Source organism: Ictalurus furcatus, chromosome 9, assembly GCF_023375685.1.
Source record: "Ictalurus furcatus strain D&B chromosome 9, Billie_1.0, whole genome shotgun sequence".
Classification (NCBI taxonomy): Eukaryota; Metazoa; Chordata; class Actinopteri; order Siluriformes; family Ictaluridae; genus Ictalurus; species Ictalurus furcatus.
Window position 1 is genome coordinate 8,204,745 of NC_071263.1, and position 19,371 is coordinate 8,224,115.

The following is a 19,371-nucleotide window of genomic DNA, read 5'->3' on the forward strand; positions in this document are numbered from 1 at the left end:
CAGGTAGGTAGGTTCTCCTGACATCCATCAAACCCATATTTGTCCATCAGACTGCCAGTTAGTGAAGTGTGATTAATCACTCCAGAGAGCACGTTTCCACTGTTCCGGAGCCCAGTGGTGTTGTGCTTTACACCACTCCAGCCAATGCTTGGCATTGCACATAGTGAACTTCGGCTTGTGTGCAGCTGTTTGGCGATGGAAGCCCATTTCCTGAAGCTCCCAAAGCAGTTATAGCGCTTAATGTTGCTTCCACAGGCAGAACTCTGTAGTGAGGGATGCAACAGAGGATAGGATTTTTACACGCTATTAGCACTCGGCAGCCTCGCTCTGTGAGTTTGCAGGATCTACCGCTTCGTGGCTGAGCTGCTGTTGCTCGTCTGCTTCCATTTCACAATAATGGTATGTACAGTTGACCGGGGCAGATCTAACAGGGCAGAAATTTCATGAACTGACTTGAACATCCTTTGACAGTGCCACGTATAAAGTCACTGAGCTCTTCAGTATGACCCATTCTACTGCTAGTGTTTGTCTATGGAGATTGCATGGCTATGTGCTTGATTTTATGTACCTGTTAGCAATGGTTGTGTCTGAAACAACTGAACTCAATAATTAGAAAGAGTGTCCACATACGTTTGGCCATATAGTGTGTATTAAAAAATTTTTGTTTTGATCAAACCCCTCCTTTTTCTTTAAAGGGCCCAGGACAACCAATTCAGCATATTTTCCCATATCATCCTATTAGAATAATTATAGTGCAACTTCCATAACATTTATTTTATTTTACATTTTTATTTACTTCAAGCATTTTCTCTAACTTGCAAATTCATCTTTATTATTTATCTTCATTATTGCACTGTACTCTGTTTAACTGCAGTGCAATTTTACTTCTGGGATAATCGCTCTCTCTCTCTCACTCTCTCTCTCACTCACTCTCTCTCTCACTCTGCAGATGTGGAGCTGTTATCAGTGGACAGCACCAAGGCCAGCTGCTGGGTGAATCATAAGCTGCGGCAGCACGAGGAGCAGTGGAAGGAGGACGACTGCACTTTCTGCCAATGTTTGGACGGCGAGCCACACTGCACAGCCATGGTGTGCAAACAGAGTTGCCATAACCCTATCAAGATCCCTGGAGAGTGCTGCCCTTTCTGTGAGGGTAGGAACACACACACACACACATTACTGGCACATAACATACTGGTGAACAGACAAGTACTTAGTTCACTTCCATTTTAGACGCACACACACACACACACATACACACACACACACACACACACAATTTAATGTTAACACTCAGTCTAACCAAAATTCCCAAACGCAAACACACTCTCTCCCACTTCCTGTAGTGCGGAAAAATGTCTCAACACCTAATCATTAAGAGACTCAGAGAATGCTAACTATTTAAACATTTCAATGACTGCTGGCTCATAACTGTTTGCATGACCACACACAGTCAGTGAGAAAGTGTGTTAGTAGCTACAACATCTACAAAGTTACAGTCAGTCCTATTAGCAATCAAAACTGCATTCTTAATTGTGCAGAACAAAATTTAACTATAAAATGTTTTCTCTTCAGATAACATCTTAATTTTTAAAAAATCAGACCTAATCCTGTGATTAAATAATGCATTTAACTATAATAAAACATATTCGCACTAGAGATATTTTTATTCTGACTGGTCAGAGGGTGTTGATGAATTTTCTATTATAGCAGCTCTGACAGCAATTCCAGCTTTGAGGTTTCAAGAAATGCGCTTTTTCTAATGTGGTATTGTAACTTCCAACACAAGACGTGTATAGAAGATGTGTATCTAGTATTTTTGAAGGAGTCTCTAGTGTCAGCGCTTTGTAACAATCAGAGGTAAAGTTGTTTCCTTATGTTTTTCCATCATGGGGAAAGTCCTTAAGACAGAGGGCTTTGCGGTTTCTTGGTAACTTGAAAAATTTTTTTGTATTAGTAACTTCAAGAGAGAGTAAAAAGACAGAGCCTGGTATGGGAACGACGCTGCTATAATGTAAGTGATAACAGAACGTTCCACAATATTGAATGTAACTATAAAAGGAGAAATAGTATGATGTGTGTCATTCTTTAAAAATACATTTTTAGAATTTACATTTACATTTATTCATTAACAGACACTTTTATCCAAAATGACTTACAAATGAGGAAATACAAGCAAAGCGATATATGAAGCGGAGAATAATACAAGTAGTGTTACAATACAAGATTTTTAGTTAAGTTCTAGAGAAGCAAAGTGTGCAGAGTAGAGGTGTAAGAGCCAGAGTAATTGTATTATTATTATTTTTTAAAATAATGTGGGGGTTGGCAGGTTAGGGGTTAGTTAAGTGCTCACGGAAGAGGTGGGTCTTTAGTTGTTTTTTGAAGATAGTGACAGATTCTGCAATCCGGATTGAGGTTGGAAGTTCGTTCCACCACTGAAGGACAGATAGCGTGAAGGTTCTGGAAAGGGACCTTGAGCCATGCTGAGTAGACACTACTAAGCGTCGGTCATTAACCAAGTGCAGATTGCGTGAGGGAATGTAAACCTCAAGGAGAGTGTTGAGCTAGGAGGGTGCTGTTCCAGACAAGGTCTTGTACATGAGCATCAAGGCCTTGAATTTGATGCAGGCGGCTACAGGAAGCCAGTGGAGGGAGATGAAGAGGGGTGTGAAATTGAGGTGGTTGAAAACATGGTGTGGGTGGTGGTGGTTGGATGGTGGTGGTTGACACCCCAAAAGGGTGTCAACCACCCTTTTGGGGTGGTTGAAAACATGGTGTGGTGAATTTGCAGATTTCTGGGGTATAAAAGGAATAAAACACTCCTAGATGTGCTGATATAGGAAAATAATCAACTTCAAGGTGTTAACGGACCTACATATCACAGCACACCATCACTGATTATTTTTCTATAACAGCATGCCCACTCGTGTTTTATTCCTTTTTATATCAGATGGTTTCACTGCACTAGTATATAAAGTTTTTCCCTACTCTAAGTCAAATAGCTTTTAGGAAAAGAAAATGGTCTTACTTTATAGTTCCTTTTATGGCTGGTTTGCCCATTTTGATGCATTTTAAATGTAATCATTGATAATTGAAAAGATTATGGGATATTTCACACAAGATTATGAGATATTGCACTTTCCATGATGTGAATTTAGTTTAGTATTATTTTTTAGGTTATTTCTTTGCCGTTCATTTCTGTGAGGCCAGAGCATTTCATCCACATCACACACATTTTCAACCAATGAAACTGGGGGAAAACATAGCCTGACATGCATTTTCCTTAAGCATGATCTGTAGTCAAGTTCTGCTGTCATATGCTTCCATATACATCCCCAGATAGAGAAGAAAAGACCAGGATTTAGGTCAGAAGAAAATGATGGGAGAAGCATTATTAGGAAATGTGGAATTGGACATTGTCCCAAATCACCACAAATGGCCTCCATTTCAGTGGTTCTTGCTCTTGTTCATGTGAAATGAGGATGGCATTGATTTGTTATAAAATAAGGAGTCTTGCTCTATGGTGTGCTTCCAAGATGTTATCATTTCGCAGAAAAAAACATGGTTGAGGACATAGTCATGATCATTGAGTTAAATGTTTCCTGCCACTAAAATAATGCCTAATAACAAGCTTTATTAATGACCAAGAAATTTGCAAAGCTTTGGAAAAACCTTTCCCTTTGCTTTCCCTTTAACGGGTCAGTTCAAGAAGAGGCATATAGAGGAGTGTTTATAATTTGGTCAGCAGACGACCTTGACAACAACACAACCACACATCTTTACTGACTCGTTCAAATGACCGTGAGAATGATTTAAAAATAAAACAGTGACACAGCGGTGGATGAAGCAGTCAACATATTTTTGGCACAACTCTTATCTCATGTCTTTGTACTCTTCTGCTTTACCTGTCCTCTCTCTTTCTACAATTTCTCTCTACTCTTCCACAAGCATACATTTTCTTATACGTCTTCTTCTCACCACTCTGTCTCAAAGCTCTACCACTGTTTGTTCAGACTCCAGCGCATTTAAAGCTGACTCTTTTTATATACATGGCAACATTTTGAGAGGTGTGTGAAAAGATGTTGCAAATTGCACCTCTTGTCAGTTGGGATAATAAAGTACACAACACATCAGCTTGGTGGTAAAAGTAAATGGTTACGTGAATGTGTAATGACATGAACAATAAAGTTTTGTTTGCTGTGCTTTTTGTGATTTTATGTGGAAACTAAAATTATTTCAGGCGTTTTAGGAGTTTTAGGATATTGTTTATATATAAAATTTGTGTAAAATTTTCTTGTATTTCTACATCTGGATTTCTATAAAGCTGCTTTGTGATAATGTCTATTTTTTTAGAGCTCTAGACAAATACAATATAATTAAATGGAGTTTGAACAAATGTGTTCTATCAATTGATTTACAGTATGAAGAGAAACAATCCTATCTGTTGCTATATCAGATAAATAGACATTTCATTGAATACTTAAAAAGCATTAACATCTAAAGTCTACATTTTGACTTTGAATTAAATGCTGTAACTCATATTCTTCATTTAAGAACATGTTTTTAATTCTTATTCCCATTCTTAAACACTGTACTGTATGTATTATTAGTGGTGACCATGTTGATTATCGTTTTTTTAGAATCAGTGTTTGAGTTTGAGACCAACTTATTTCTCTTGTTTAACTACTACACATGTGCATGCAATGAAAATTGGAGAAGGTTTTCTGCATACAATATTCTGCTGTCAGATTTCTAGCCTTCCAGACTTACGGCTTAGAGAGTGTTCGGAACAGCTGGCATCATCTACGTTTGGCATAAACAGTTAATATGAGCATAGCAAATAAGTCATGTCTTGATGTAGTTCATGATGTTTCTGTATAGCTCTGTTTAAATAAATACATAAAAGACAGTGTAATCCTTTTAAGGGAACTGCATGAGTAATGTCTCACCTTTCTATAGCTTGTTAGTGATCCAGTGCCACCAGCATGAATGTTTCTCCTCACAACTCATTAAAGCACGCCTGCAGGCATTCCTTAGAATGCAGAATCTTTGCTTTTTATAGGTCTAACCGTCCAAATGGAACCCAACCTACCTTCTTTAACAGGAGAATATTGTTCTACGGGAACATAATTAGTTACAGCTCCTTTTGGTTTTCTGCCTGCCAGCATGGAGAGGTATTAGTGCGTTGCACACGTGCCATCACAGCGGTGCTGCCCACGAAAACCACCCCTCAAGCTGAGGGTCTCATTTTGACATCATATAAATACCAACAGATGTGATGTCAGTATTTTAACAGGAGAGTTGACTGTAAAAATTTGAACTACTGTAAGAGGCTGTTCATTCATCAAAGTTTCCAGATTCGTAGAATCACTGTGAGATAATCGCATCTGCATTTATCCATAATCACTAAAACCTGGAAAGTGCTGCTGCCAGTGATGTTAGCATTTATCCATGAATCTTATCACAAAATTGATGTTTGGAAAGTTATGCACATCGGACAGACAGCTGAGTTTGTGATAAGTACTGCTGCCTGGAAATGACAAAATTGGGCATGTGAAACAGTGTGATCTTTGTCTTTACTGAGTGCAGTTACATATAGCTTTACTACTAGCAGTGGTACTAAATGTGGAAATTTGTTTACTGGCATACACAGACATAGTTTTATCATATCTGAACCTCTAAATTACTATTTAATTTACATAATTAATTTCACACTCCGTTTGGACCATATCCTGAAGATTATTTAAGAAAACTTTATTTCTTCAACCTTTCCAATTACCACCCAATCTCCAACTCTCTTTCTATCTCAGATTTTGGACAAAGTTGTTATCCAACCATTTTTTATTTATTTATTTATTTTATATGAAAGAATACCAAAGCAATAATGTGTTTCAGTCAGCATCTAAGTATAGAATCAGCACTGGCTAATGTGGTCAGTGACGTACTGCTTGCTTCAAATTGTGAATATGCTTCTGTTTTAGTAATGTTAAACACAGCATTTGACACTTTGATTTTTATCTTGAATTTCATCTTGAATGTCCATTACATTTTAAATTAAAATAATAATGATACATGATAGTATGTGTGTGTGTTTGGTTTTAGTTTCTCCCAGGTTCTTTAAGGGTAAGGAAGTTCAGCAAATACTTTTAATGTGTATTGTCTGAATGCGAAGATCCTTTTTCTCTCAAGAAGCATTAGTATCTAATTATTTTCTATGTTCTTTCAGAGCCTTCATATGAGACTGTAAGCCCATTACTGTGTCCTCCACTTGAAAACTGCTCTCTGTCAGGACATGACTGTCCTTTTGGCTTTCAGCAGGACCACAATGGCTGTCTACTCTGCCAGTGTCTTGGCAGTAAGTAAATTCCTGACCTCCCACATGACACCTAGGCTTTCTTTATCAAATCATATGCATGTTCAGATCTCTACTTTGAAGTCAGTATATACACTATATGGGCAAAAGTATGCGGTAATCTGACCATCCCACTCGTATGTAGTTCTACCCACAAACTGTTGCCACGAGGTTGGCAGCACACAATTGCACAATATATAGAATGTCTTTGTGTGCTGTAGCATTAAGATTTCCTTTCACTGGAACTAAGGGACCCAAACCTGTTCCAGCATGACAATGCCTCTGTGCACAAAGCAAGGTTCATGAAGACATGGTTTGCCAAGATTGGAGTAGAAGAACTCAAGTGGTTTGCACATAGCCCTGACATCAAACCAACTGAACATCTTTGGGATGAACTGGAATGCAGGCTGCACCCCAGGCCTCCTCACCCGACACCAGTTCCTGACCTCACTAATGCTCTTGTGCCTGACTGAGCAAACAGCTACACTCCAAGATCTACTGCAAAGCCTTCCCAGAAGATTGGAGGTTATTACAACAGCAAAGGGGGTACTAAATCTGGACTGGGATGATCTAAAAGCACATGAGATTTATGGTCAGGTGTCCACAAACTTTTGGCCATATAGTGTAGTTTTATGTATAGGGAATATCCACAGTAAATTATCTAATTTTCAGAGACCTTGTAACTTAGTGTTAGTCCATAAATTCAGTAAAGCAATCATGTACAGAATAAAACAATTGCTAATCTGAGATGTTCCCTCTACTACCTTAGATATTGCCTAACAGCATAGAGAACATTTGTTGATGGTCCGCTTTCAAAAAGCACGTGTTTCTGCAAGTACCAGTGGTGTGCAATACAAGTAAACGCTTAGGCAGTCTTTAGATGTTTAGAAGACTTTTTAGAAGATTTTTTCAGGAAAAAGCATATACCTTTAGTGGCAATATTCCATTGCCTCTATAGGGCAATGCTCAGGACAACTGATTTACTTACATTGTAAGCTCCCTGGACAAAAAAAACTGTCTCGTCTAATTTCTGTCATAATACTTGGTTACTCCTCGCCATGCCTTAACAGTGCCAGTCCTGTCAGAGTATGCCTATGCACTGAGATAGTTCCTGTCAATTTTAGCTCGCTGTCTGAGTTTGTGGGTGCCTATTTAGTTTTATCTGCCATTCCAAATGATCCAACAAGTTTTCTAAGGAACTGAGGTCCAGTGATTTTGCAAGCCTTTCAAAGTGTTGCAGTGTTTCATCATGCTCATCGAACAAGTCACACACAGATTTGGCCCAACACACCCAGGATCATGGGAGTGATATGTTGTGTTCTGCTTGGACTTGAAGCACAAAAGGCAACCTTATAGTCTAACAAATCTGATAATACATTGGTTTTATGCTAATTTATTTTCATTTACTGTACTGCTTTAGGCAGATATGACTCATTTTTATCTTATTATCTATGTAAACCTGTAGGCTTATCATATAACCTTTGATGAAGTGCAACCTTTTTGGCTGTTTCAGATGATTCTTGCCCCAAACTCTCCAGCTACTGCAACAAGCAGTGTCCCATGGGATATGAGAAGGACGACTACGGTTGTGAAGTATGTGAGTGCAGCACTCCCTCCGAGTGTAGACTTCTGACCTGCAGAAAGACCTGCCCCTATGGCTATGTGTAAGTCTACTGATGCCTCAGATTGTTTTCTTGGTCCAATCTAGATATGTTTTCCCCTATCTCTAATCACTGTAAGATATATCTCTGCTGCTGGGGATGGTCCTACATGGATACCTTAAAGTGTATGCACAGTGTATGCCCAAGATTTACCCTTGCTTCAGTACATAATTTTACTTGGATACCATAGACGTGAACCTAAAAAGTTCTTCTGTACCCTGATGCTCATATTGAACATGCTTTCAACACAATAAGTTCTGTATGACCGTTTAGTGTAGAGTAATGATTTAGAATCGCATCTGGTGTCACCCCGAAGAGGATGGGTTCACTTTTGAGTCTGGTTCCTCTCAAGGTTTCTTCCTCATGTTGTCTTAGGGAGTTTTTTGACCAGAGTGTAATCCACTAAACCTTCTTGTACTGTTTTACATTTACTCTTCTAAAACTGTATACTGTAATGATTTATAATCCCACTATCTAGCATCACCCAGAAGAGGATGGGTTCCCTTTTGAGTTGGGTTCCTTTCAAGGTTTCTTCATGTTGTCATATATATATAATTAATTAATTAATTAATTAATTTCACATTAAACTCAACATCTGGAAGCTCTAGTCTCTACTACTCACCTCTAAGCAAATTCATCAAGCATCTCTGTGTTTCAAAACAACAACTACTTTGTATCACAATGTAGTGTCTTGAGTGAAAGTCCTCTGGTATTTAAACCATGCTCTGAGGAGGCTCTTCTGGAGATGGGAATGGTGGGATATTCACTGAGTGCCAGTGACTGCCTCAGGGGAGGATACAAGCAGGAAGCACAGGCTTCATCCCACACTGAGATGCCGTTTTCTGGGAATCCCTTAATAAACCAGAGTACATTTAGCCTTCTGTCCAGCTGTCTCTTCTGCTTATATGTTTATACTGGCCCATGAAGAGACAAGGGTCTGCTTTGAATATGTTTGTTGTTTTGAGGTTTCATGCGTTTGATGCTTCTGTGACCTCTCCAAAAATGATACATGAAACCACAAGTACTTGGAAATGAATACTATAAAAAGACCGGTGGTAATTCTTTTACCTAATAGTTCAGAAAATGGGCATTGGAAGGTCATTAGGGCTTCAATTGCCTGTTGCATGCTGATAGCAAATGAGAAACATGGCCCAGCACTGGCTCACACTTAATGCTTCATTTAGCCCACTTACCACCATGAACTTCGAAATCTGCATCTAACTCCTACAACAAAGCCACAACTCAGCCTTGATCAGACTGTGTGTTAGAGCAAAGCTTACAGCTGGTCACTTGTGAGTATTGCTTGCATTTGGGTCATTTTTGGCCCAGACTCAATGCCATTAAAAACCTGAAGTGTGGCTGGTTACCCTTTGGCCCAAAATACTCTTGCCGTTGACTTAACGGGCCTAAGCACAACTGAAATAGGCCCAGAATCTTCTGCTTTCTGGAAAGATGAGCCTCAATAGCATGACTTTGACAGTATAGTCAAACTGAAAAATGTAAAGTCTAGTGTGCATCATAATGTGCAAAGGGCAAGTTGTTTGTACTAAACATTTGGCACAGTGCAGCTCCCCGGGGCTCTGAACAATAGGGGACTTAAATCGTTTCCCCTTCTCAGTGGAACTAAAATATCATCTGATCTGACAGGCTGTAACAGGGCCATTGGAAGAGGCATGATGGAATTTGTCGAGCCAGCAATAGTCCCTGGTGAAATTCCACAGCCCGCCTTTAAACAAAGCCTGTTTCAAAAGGTCACAGGACGACCTGTTTCTGTGTTTGTACACCGTGAGTTTCCACTGTCCACTAATTTAATACACACATTACTGCTGTTTCAGCAAAAACGCACTACTACCGCACCAACATGCATATAGTGTACAAATGGGTGCTGTTCCTGAAGGTGTTGAAACGACAGATAACATAATTAGGCTAGACTAATGAAATTAAGAAATCAATGTATTGGAAGTATTGGAAGAAATGTGAGAAGAAATAAGGTCAAGGAGATTTACTTTAACATACAAAGCAATAAATGGGTGAATGAGGACCAAATGAGTGACATACTGTACATACATAGAGACAGATTTGTCATGATTATATATAAAATCATGTCAGACAAAAATAAAAAATGCATGGTGGAGGTGTGTTTCTTTTACACAAATGTTACACAACAGAATATACAGTTTCTTATCTGAACAGCTGTAAGAAATAGATGAATTGTATAGTTAAGGGGACTGGGAAGACTGTATGCTTTGTTAGTGATGGAATTGCTTGTGCACCACATGGATCTTGCAAAATTCAGGGTGCTGCTTTTATCTGGATTCTTCAAAGAGAAGTAATATAGTAGGGAAGAAAGCAGAACCATATGCCCTGGTGTTTTCGGGCTTGACCATCTGGCTTTGTGGTCTCTCCAGTGTACCTTTTTATAATTAGCAGCTGGGCACAGAGAGTTGTTATTGACTTGTATGCTCATGTACACAGATTTCTCAGAAGCTGTCGATTCTTAAAGGAAGGACCAATAGGAATGGATGAAATTATGAACATTATAAAAGTTCTTGTACTATGTGAGCATCACTGTGTAACTGTACACCCATTGTGAGATTTTACATTGTTCCCTGAGGAGACTGGGCTCAGTGCATGACTAGTTGGATCATTCTTGGCTTGGTTTCCAAAAGTCCTATCAGTTACATTCGATCACTTGGGCTTGCTAGATAACACACCTGCTGACAATTTAGGTGGATTTTTAGCTTGCAGGGGGCATGCTGCAGCATGTGAGATGTAAGAAACTGGTGAGTGTTTGTGATTAAAGGCTAAATATGTAAGATAGGGATGTAATGCAGGAGTGTTTAATATATTATATATATAATAAGGGGGTATCTCTAAGATACTCTTTATACCCAATCATGTTACTGACCTGTTGCCATTTAACCTAATTAGTTGCAAAATGTTCCTCCAGCAGTTTCTTTTTAGTAACACTTACTCTTCCAGCCTTTTGTTGCCCCTGTCCCAACTTTTTTGAGATGTGTTGCTGCCATCAAATTCAAAATTATCTTATTTTTCTCCTTAAAATGGTACATTTACTCAGTTTAAACATTTGATATGTTTTCTATGTTCTATTGTGAATAACATATGGATTTATGAGATTTGCAAATCATTGCATTCTGTTTTTATTTACATTTTACACAGTGTATGAACACCAGGCAAACTGGTGTAAACTGGACTAATGTTAGTTTCCTACCTTAATAATGTGATTGTAATTCCACAGGAGAAATAAACATGGCTGTGAGATGTGTCGCTGCATTAAGTGTCCCCCCTTCACATGTGACAAGCAGTGTAGTGATGGCTATAAACAGAACAGAAAAGGCTGCAACATCTGCCTCTGCAAAGGTGAGTGGTTGGGCAAAGCCTCAAGTTGCTGATCTATTTATTAAGTGTTATTAGATATTATTATTATTATTAATAATATTATTATTTATATTATTATTATTATTATTATTAGGAGTTGTTGAAGAAATACTTCACATCAAGCCCACTCCAAAAAAATTATTTTTTCCCCTCTTGTTCAGTTTAATTAATTAGAATGAGCTAAAGTAACATGATTTTTGAACATTTTATCACAACTTAATTTCATTGTGTTCAATCCACCTAATATATTTAAAACTGAAGTTTACTTAATTCATTTGTATTAAAACTAGGCTACATGAATCATTTTTACTGACGTAACTAACTGGACAATGGATCTGTAGTTCCCAGCATGCTTTGCAAGGAGAGTAAATTTAGGGATTAAGTGTAATTTTATGTGGTTTTCAGTAAAGGGAAAGACATTATTGTTTGTTTTTCCATGTTTTGAACATTTGAAGGAGTTTCTGTAATGTTTTGGAATTTTGTGGTTACCATTGTGCTGAAAAGTGGCGCTTGTGCTTAGACTGTGGCACTCGGTGATCTATACTAATGTCAGTACTGACCACAGTTTTTTCTTATTTGTTCATTATTCATTATATACATTTTGTATAATGATGAATGAAACTGCTTGATTAAACATAAGAAAATTAATTAAACCTCAGTAAATTAATAACAAATTAAGTTGGACCAACATAAGAAAATTTAGCTTGACAAACGTAATGAAGTTAATTAAACATAGAGTAAATTAATTTGACCCAAACCAACTAAATTGTGATGACCCAACTAAACTGATTTATTTTGAATGAACTAAATTAAATTGCATGCAAAAACTTTGTTTAATTAAATTAAGTAAGAGTAATGAATTCATTTTTTGAGTGCATGCTTGTTATCATTATATGCAGTTTAACTGAAATGTTTGGCAGGTTTATTGGGTGAAGCCTCAAATTATATATTACATACTGAATGAATGTAGAGAACTTTCTGAAGCCTCTCTGTGATTGTGAACCATCTAATAGGTTTGAGTGCATGATCACTAGATATCAAATTAAGTAAATGATATATGCATTGAGAGTTTAGAGTAAAAACATGCCACATTTATTTTCTTTATCAGAATGGGAACTTGAGTGCATGGCCATAATGCAGCAATTCTCATTTCCAGGTTATGATATGGTGTCTACAATTGCAAAAAGTTATGCATTGCATTGTTTGTTGCATTGCAGTGGCTGATACGGTACAGCGATAAGTATTTTCTTTCAAAGATATAGAGATGAGTGTTTTGTTTCAAAGTACACGTGGAAAGGTTTAAATCACATCTTAAGAGTTTCTCTGTGAGAAATAGAGATCTGTACTGGAACGATGACTGGTTCTTTTCAGCCGGCAACATTAAAGTGTCCGTTTTTGTGTGTGTGTTGTGTGTGTGTGTGTGTGTGTGTGTGTGTGTGTGTGTGTGTGTGTGTGTGTGTGTGTGTGTGTGTGTGTGTGTGTGTTTTTAACAGTTTTTTTTTTTTTTTTTTAAGTAAATGGAATAATGAAAACAACTCTGAGTTTCTGACGCTTTAAAAGAAAGCGCATTTTAACAGTGCTAGTTGAGATTATTTATTCTTATGCTGCAGTTCAGGACATACATTATTCCCAATGTTCTCATTTAAGTGTAGACTTGTGTAGCAAAGTGTGGCTATTTTGAAACATCTAGATCAGTTCACTGTCCTTTCTTCCTGTTAATAAATAAATGCCTATTTTGGGACATCAAACAAACAAACGCATGTCTGGGCCAGGGACTTGGTTTACATGGCACCGGCGTGCAAATAAGTATTCTCAAAATATGTGTTGTTTCAGTTGAGGTAAAAAAAAAAAATGTAGGACCTATTTTGGGTCAAAAATAAATAGATGTCATTATTTGCAAAAACAATCAAAAAACACTACAAATTCATGAGTTTCTCAGTGGTAACACAGCATTGAATAGAGCACAGCTTATGCCAGAAAAAAATCTGCCTCCAGCCCTCTTAAAATATTTAAACAATGTTAATGTGTGTTTTCTGTTCAGAGAGTGAGCATAGTGTTAGCACTACCACTTCTCCTCCAGTGTATAGCCACTGTCTGACCGCAAATGGCCAGCAGTTTGAAGAGGGCGAGAGCTGGCATGACGGCTGCAGGGACTGTTACTGCCATTCTGGACGTGAGATGTGTGTCCTCATCTCTTGCCCTGCACCCAGCTGCACAAATCCTGTGCTCAGGCCACACCAGTGCTGTCCCAGCTGTGAGGGTATGTACAAACCACTGCAAAACCTTGTCACTTACATTAGTGTCAGAATGATTTATTAGTGTAATGATGGATTTAGTAGAGTTGTAAGGTGAGCACACAGCAATTTCTAGTCAGTTCTTGATAGTTGGTGGTTTACAAGTCATTGCAAGCACATTTTAATTTCTGCCGTCCTATCCTTAACGTGATGTTTTATTTGGCTGTGGCTGTTATAGCAGTATAATTGAGCATGCCCTTCAGATTTTGGCAAAAAAAAAAAAAAAACTCAGCTTTTCTTGGAGTTCTTTGAAAAAATAGTATTAAATGTTTCTAACATTTCTTAAAACCTTCTTAAAAAGCTGCTACAAGCAGCTAAAAGTAAGAGATCAAAAAAATTCTTAAGACCGCTTTGCTATGAATCACTGAGTTTTTTCCGATTTAATTTCAGTGTTGTTGTTGCAGTGTGTGTGGTAAATTCATTAATAAATTACACTGCACACTGCCATATTACAAAAAAAAAAAAAAATTGTAAACTCAAAATGAAAATGTTGCTGATTTTATACATAAAAATTGTTGACACATACAACTTGGGTATGTACAGTATGGTCTTAGACCACTAGTGAAAATGCTTCTGTTTGGCTTTCTTTTTCAATTTTACACAAAGGTTTTCAAGCAGAATCTTAGTAATAGTGGTTAGCAGGCTTGCCTCGAACCTCCAGGGTTGGGGGGTTCGAATCCCACCTCCGCCCTGTGTGTGTGGAGTTTGCGTCTTCTCCCTGTGCTTCGGACATTTCCTCCTGCAGTCCAAAGACATGCGCTGTAGGCTGACTGGCATTTCCAAATTGCCATAGCATGTGAATGCATGTGCAGTTGTGCCCTGTGATGGGTTGGCACCCCATCCATGGTGTCCCCTGCCTTGTGCCCCATGTTCACTGGGATAGGCTGCAGGCTCCAGGCTCCCACGCAACCCTGTGTAGGATAAGCAGCATGGAAAATGGATGGATGACCTTGTGCACTTGAGCTTGCACAGACTCTAAAAGTTTGTGTGAAAACTTACAATCCATTTTAAATCAAATCCATCGGTATATTGTAAATATGACCTTGTGTACAAAGCAGTTAACATTGTCAGTATCACAAATTTGCTTACATTTAAATAGGGACCCAGAAATAGTGCAGATTCTTAAATATTGAATAGTCAATATGTTACACATTTTCCTCAAAATTCTAAAAACCTGTTTATTTCCAGTTTTAAATAAACAGAAAGAAATCCAAGATTTTGAATGTTCTCAGACTGTAATTTAACTAGACTACAAATTGTACACCGCTGTTAATATTAAGTGACAATACCCTATTGTATAATCATGGCATTGTGATTAGTGAACATGCAGGAAACATGTTGAATTAATGGATGTGCGGTCTGAAGGGCTTTTATTGTTTGATATTCAACTTGACACACAGATGATAGACATACCACCTGCATTTTAAGTAGTGGACAGTCAAAAAGTCTTCTGGAAATCATGAACTTCGAAGGTGCTGTGTAACTTCTCATAGTAGATGAGGCGATTCTTTTAGCTTTAATATGTTCCCAGATGTGTTCACACCTGTTTTATACCTAATTCTCCATTGCCTTATTTTTATTTATTTATTTATTTATTTTACAGTTGGCAAAATAGTGAATCACAAAGCAAACACGCCACACCTATAAGCTATGCCAGCCGCTATGGGCAACTAACTGACCAGAAAGTGGTGGAATGAACCTCACCAAATCAAAACATCACCTGCCCTTAACCAAACTCCAATATCATTCATATTTCCCCCCAAAATGCCAAAAAGCTACCTAGCATGCGACTTTTTGAGACATCTTGCTAGACGCTGGAGACTGTTTCACTGTCTCTGAATGTGCTAGTACGTGAGGAAAGTTACAAAAATGCCTGGCAAAAAATGTTCAGGCTGGAAAAAGGCAAAAGAATGCCAAGAGCCTAAAAATGAGTTGAAATGAAGTAACACAACTCATTTCCTTTAATACTACCTGGCAGTATTTAAGATTGAACTTGATGTACTTTGTTAACTTTTTTAAGTACAACATAACTAAACATTTCTTGTTAACTAACCAATACTAAATTCTCTGGGTTTGATTCAGAGGAGTTAGGCAGTGGTCGTCCTGAGGGAATGGACATGGTGGTTTGCCAAGCTCCTGGAGACGAGCTGTATGTGGAAGGCGATACTTGGAACCTGGACGAATGCACCCGCTGTACCTGCAGGCAGGGCAGAGTGCTGTGTGACACAGAAGTATGTCCCCCTGCCCTTTGCCAGACACCAACCTGGACCAAAGGGACCTGCTGCCACATCTGCCAAGGTACCTTTCCATTCTGGAAACAATTCTAGGCTTCTTTTCTAAAACACCTTAAATGTAGGTATAGTCTTCAGATAAGATGAAAGAACACTGATTGTAAACAGACGGTACCACACCCGCACCCCTCACTGGGGAACTTCTATTTTTCCCCAGTTGCACATGTATGCAGCAAATGGTAGTGAAGAATGGTTTAAGTCCATATGATGTATAGCAAGGATCAGAAAGTTAGAATTTTATTACCATACTTCTGCAGGCAAGTGGTTTGATGGGTGAGAGGCATCAGCTCACTAGACGTGTACTTTAATATGTACCCCACACCAATAAATCCACCGACCCACACTGGATGCCTTTACATGGCCACCCTAGTGAAAGAAATGTGGCGGGTTGGTTTTTTAATTTGGTTCCCCACTTTGTGATCTCCTTCAGAAAGCCTGTAACACTGTCTTGTCAATGAATTAAACAACTAAACATGATTTGGTTTGAGGCTCCAACCCCAAATCAGACTTGGATGAATGCCTGAGAACCATTTCTACTGGTCATTTTATAGAAGGGAAAACACAGTGTAATCTTTCCAGAGGTGTACCCATGTCCCATGTACAGAAAATATTCCAATCTGAATAGGCCTCATAATGCATCTAAATGCAGACTATCAAATGTCAAACTTTGACTGTCAATCAAATTTAAGCTGCCAAAGGGATCCCACTATTCATCACAGTGAAGGTGTAGCTTGTAGTGCTATGGTAGTTCATCAGCAACCACTCAGAGAGTGATGACTGAAATTTACAAATGAACCTGAGCCCACTGAATTGAAGTCTTATCTGCAAACCCAAGGCCTAATATCATTACTATGGTACTTGAAAATCAAAATGAAGCACGTGTTTACCATCTACACTCTGTGTACTTGTCTTGCAGAGGACACACTGAGCTCCCTCCTTCCTGTCAATAACAGCCAACGAGAATATTGTATCTCCAGTGATGGAGACATCCTTTTGGCTGGTGATTCATGGAAACCAAATGCCTGCACTAGTTGCATTTGCAATAATGGGACCATTCAGTGTTTCTCCCAGCGATGTCCAGCTGCCAAATGCAAAGTGCCAGTGCTTCGTAAGGGACAGTGCTGTCCACAGTGTCTGGGTAAGTCACTACTGGCCTGACGTAAACTGCTGATTTATATGGTGTATACCAGAAACGCAATACAAATTACTGGTACTATGCTAGGCTAATGAAACAGTTCACTCAAAAAGACTCGCTCAGGCTCCTGAGTGGTGCTAACAGCTAGCATGAACAAGAGTTCAAAACAATCCAGTGACTGGCTTCATGTGTCTTGGAGGAAGCCTGTGTTAGACTTCACCTTCCAGATGGTAGCTGTCATGATAGGGTAGAGTTGACTTGTGGGTGTGAATTGGCAAATGATCAAAATGGAAGACTAACGGGCTTAAAAAAGAAAGACTTGATAATAAATATCTATAAAAGCTAGTTAATTTTCATATAGGGCTCCTGTGTGCAAAAGTACCACTTAATTCGATTACTTCAGTTTGATACAATCAGATGTAAAATTTAAATTTTAGCGATGCTCATTCTCAAGTTACTTTTAACACACGTAGCACTACATGACTCTATAATATACAGTTAAAGAAGAGTAATGATTTATAATTGAACTATCCTTTGTCACTCAGATGTGGATGGGTTCCTTATTGAGTTGGGTTCCCCTCACAGTGGTTTCTTGTTGGCACAGGGAGTTTTTCCTTGCCACCGTCTCCTCTGGTTTGCTCTTTAGGGATAAATTTAAATATAAATTAAAAATTTTATATCTGGATTTCTGTAAAGCTGCTTTGTGTCAATGTCTACTGTTAGATGTGCTATATAAATAAAATTGAATTAATGGTGGCTCATCACAGAAAGAGGTTTCACTCAGCCTGAAGCTGAAGCAGTATGTAATTTGTAAAAAAAAAAAAAAAAAAAAAAAAAGACAAAAATCAGGTGCACCGATGTCATTCACTACAGAACTGCACACGGATACACAGGATACCCTTTGTGTAATTTTGGCAACAAAAATATCTCCTCAGTATCTGCATATTCACAGTTTCCTGTTTTGCATTTAAAGGTGAAAGGAATATACTTGTACACATTCTTTGCCAGTTCTTTGCCAAGCTTGCAGCAAATTACAATGCTTGTATTTTTGGCATGGTCAGGGGCATTGAGGGGAGTTGAATTCTTTCAAGGAGGAAAAAACAACCAGCAGGTGTATGAAAAAACATGTATATGAAGTACACATACATGATATAGACTGGGGCTGATTTCTTTCTAGTGCAAAAACTGTAGATTCACATAGCCTGTTGTTGACTGTTGTTGTGGTTACTATACAGAGTGAAACACCCTAGCATTGAAACTAATTCATTTGAGCCTGCTTCACTGACACATCCATAACACGTCAGCAGTGATTGAGAAAGTGCACATGAAATACAATAGCAGGCATAATAAACAAGAATGAGGTGGATTATATTCTTGAATTTAAAAAAAATTCCCCAGAAATGTCTTTGGAGGAGAGATAACAAGCACAGCTTTATTGTTTACCATGCTTGCTATTCAGAAAAGAGAAAGATTGATTATGGATATGAAGCGCTGGGCACAAATGGGTGATGTCTTTCTGCCTGTCATTGTTAATGTGTGTGTGTGTTTATGTAATACTTTTATGTCTATACTGTGAGACCCTGTGCCATAAGGCTCAGTAATAATAGTTTACTATTGAGGTAGTAATAGTTTTTGAGGTAGTAATTGTTTTAGGCTTCGCATGTTGCAAATGAATATCCAGCTATAATGCTCACGAAACTCTGACAGTTACAGCACTTTTTTTTGTTTTGTTTCTTCTGTTCATAGATGTTGCGACAACCACTGTGCCAGTGATGTCTACAACAACAACAAGCAAACCTAAAAACAAAGCTAGTGACACCATTACGATCACTGAAAGTGAAGTTTGGATCACAGTGCATACAGTAGTTCCTGTTACAGGTAGAACCATACTACAGAAACCACCACATCATCCATACACATTACAACCATAAGCTTCTCCAATAAGACTTGACCACAAAGATCATTTTGTTGTATAATGCATGTCACATGGATCAATCGCTTGCAAGAGCAGTGAAAAATAATGAGCTGGATAGAAATTTCCATATGTTGAGTGAACTGGCAAAACTGAGGTTCTTGATTCTGGTCCTGTTTCACTGCAGATTTTACTATATTCTCTGTTCAAACACACCTGAGTTATAAAGGACTTTATTAGCTGTGGATTGAGTTGGGTATGTTTGGGGGCCTCACAAAAAAACACCAGGAGTATGGAGTCCCTGTGACTGGAAATGAGAAGTGTAGG

At 38.3% G+C, this 19,371-nt stretch overlaps 1 protein-coding gene across 1 annotated transcript in view; it reads left to right on the top strand.

The window, feature by feature from the left end:
- Nucleotides 1-19,371, top strand: part of LOC128612653 (cysteine-rich motor neuron 1 protein-like) — a 66,474-nt gene that overhangs the window by 44,251 nt on the left and 2,852 nt on the right. Inside the window, exons 6-13 of the mRNA XM_053632987.1 lie at nucleotides 950-1,153; nucleotides 6,227-6,355; nucleotides 7,866-8,016; nucleotides 11,273-11,394; nucleotides 13,454-13,672; nucleotides 15,789-16,004; nucleotides 16,914-17,135; nucleotides 18,879-19,010. Coding sequence (XP_053488962.1) covers nucleotides 950-1,153; nucleotides 6,227-6,355; nucleotides 7,866-8,016; nucleotides 11,273-11,394; nucleotides 13,454-13,672; nucleotides 15,789-16,004; nucleotides 16,914-17,135; nucleotides 18,879-19,010 — 1,395 coding nt within the window. The remainder of the gene's footprint in view (nucleotides 1-949; nucleotides 1,154-6,226; nucleotides 6,356-7,865; nucleotides 8,017-11,272; nucleotides 11,395-13,453; nucleotides 13,673-15,788; nucleotides 16,005-16,913; nucleotides 17,136-18,878; nucleotides 19,011-19,371) is intronic.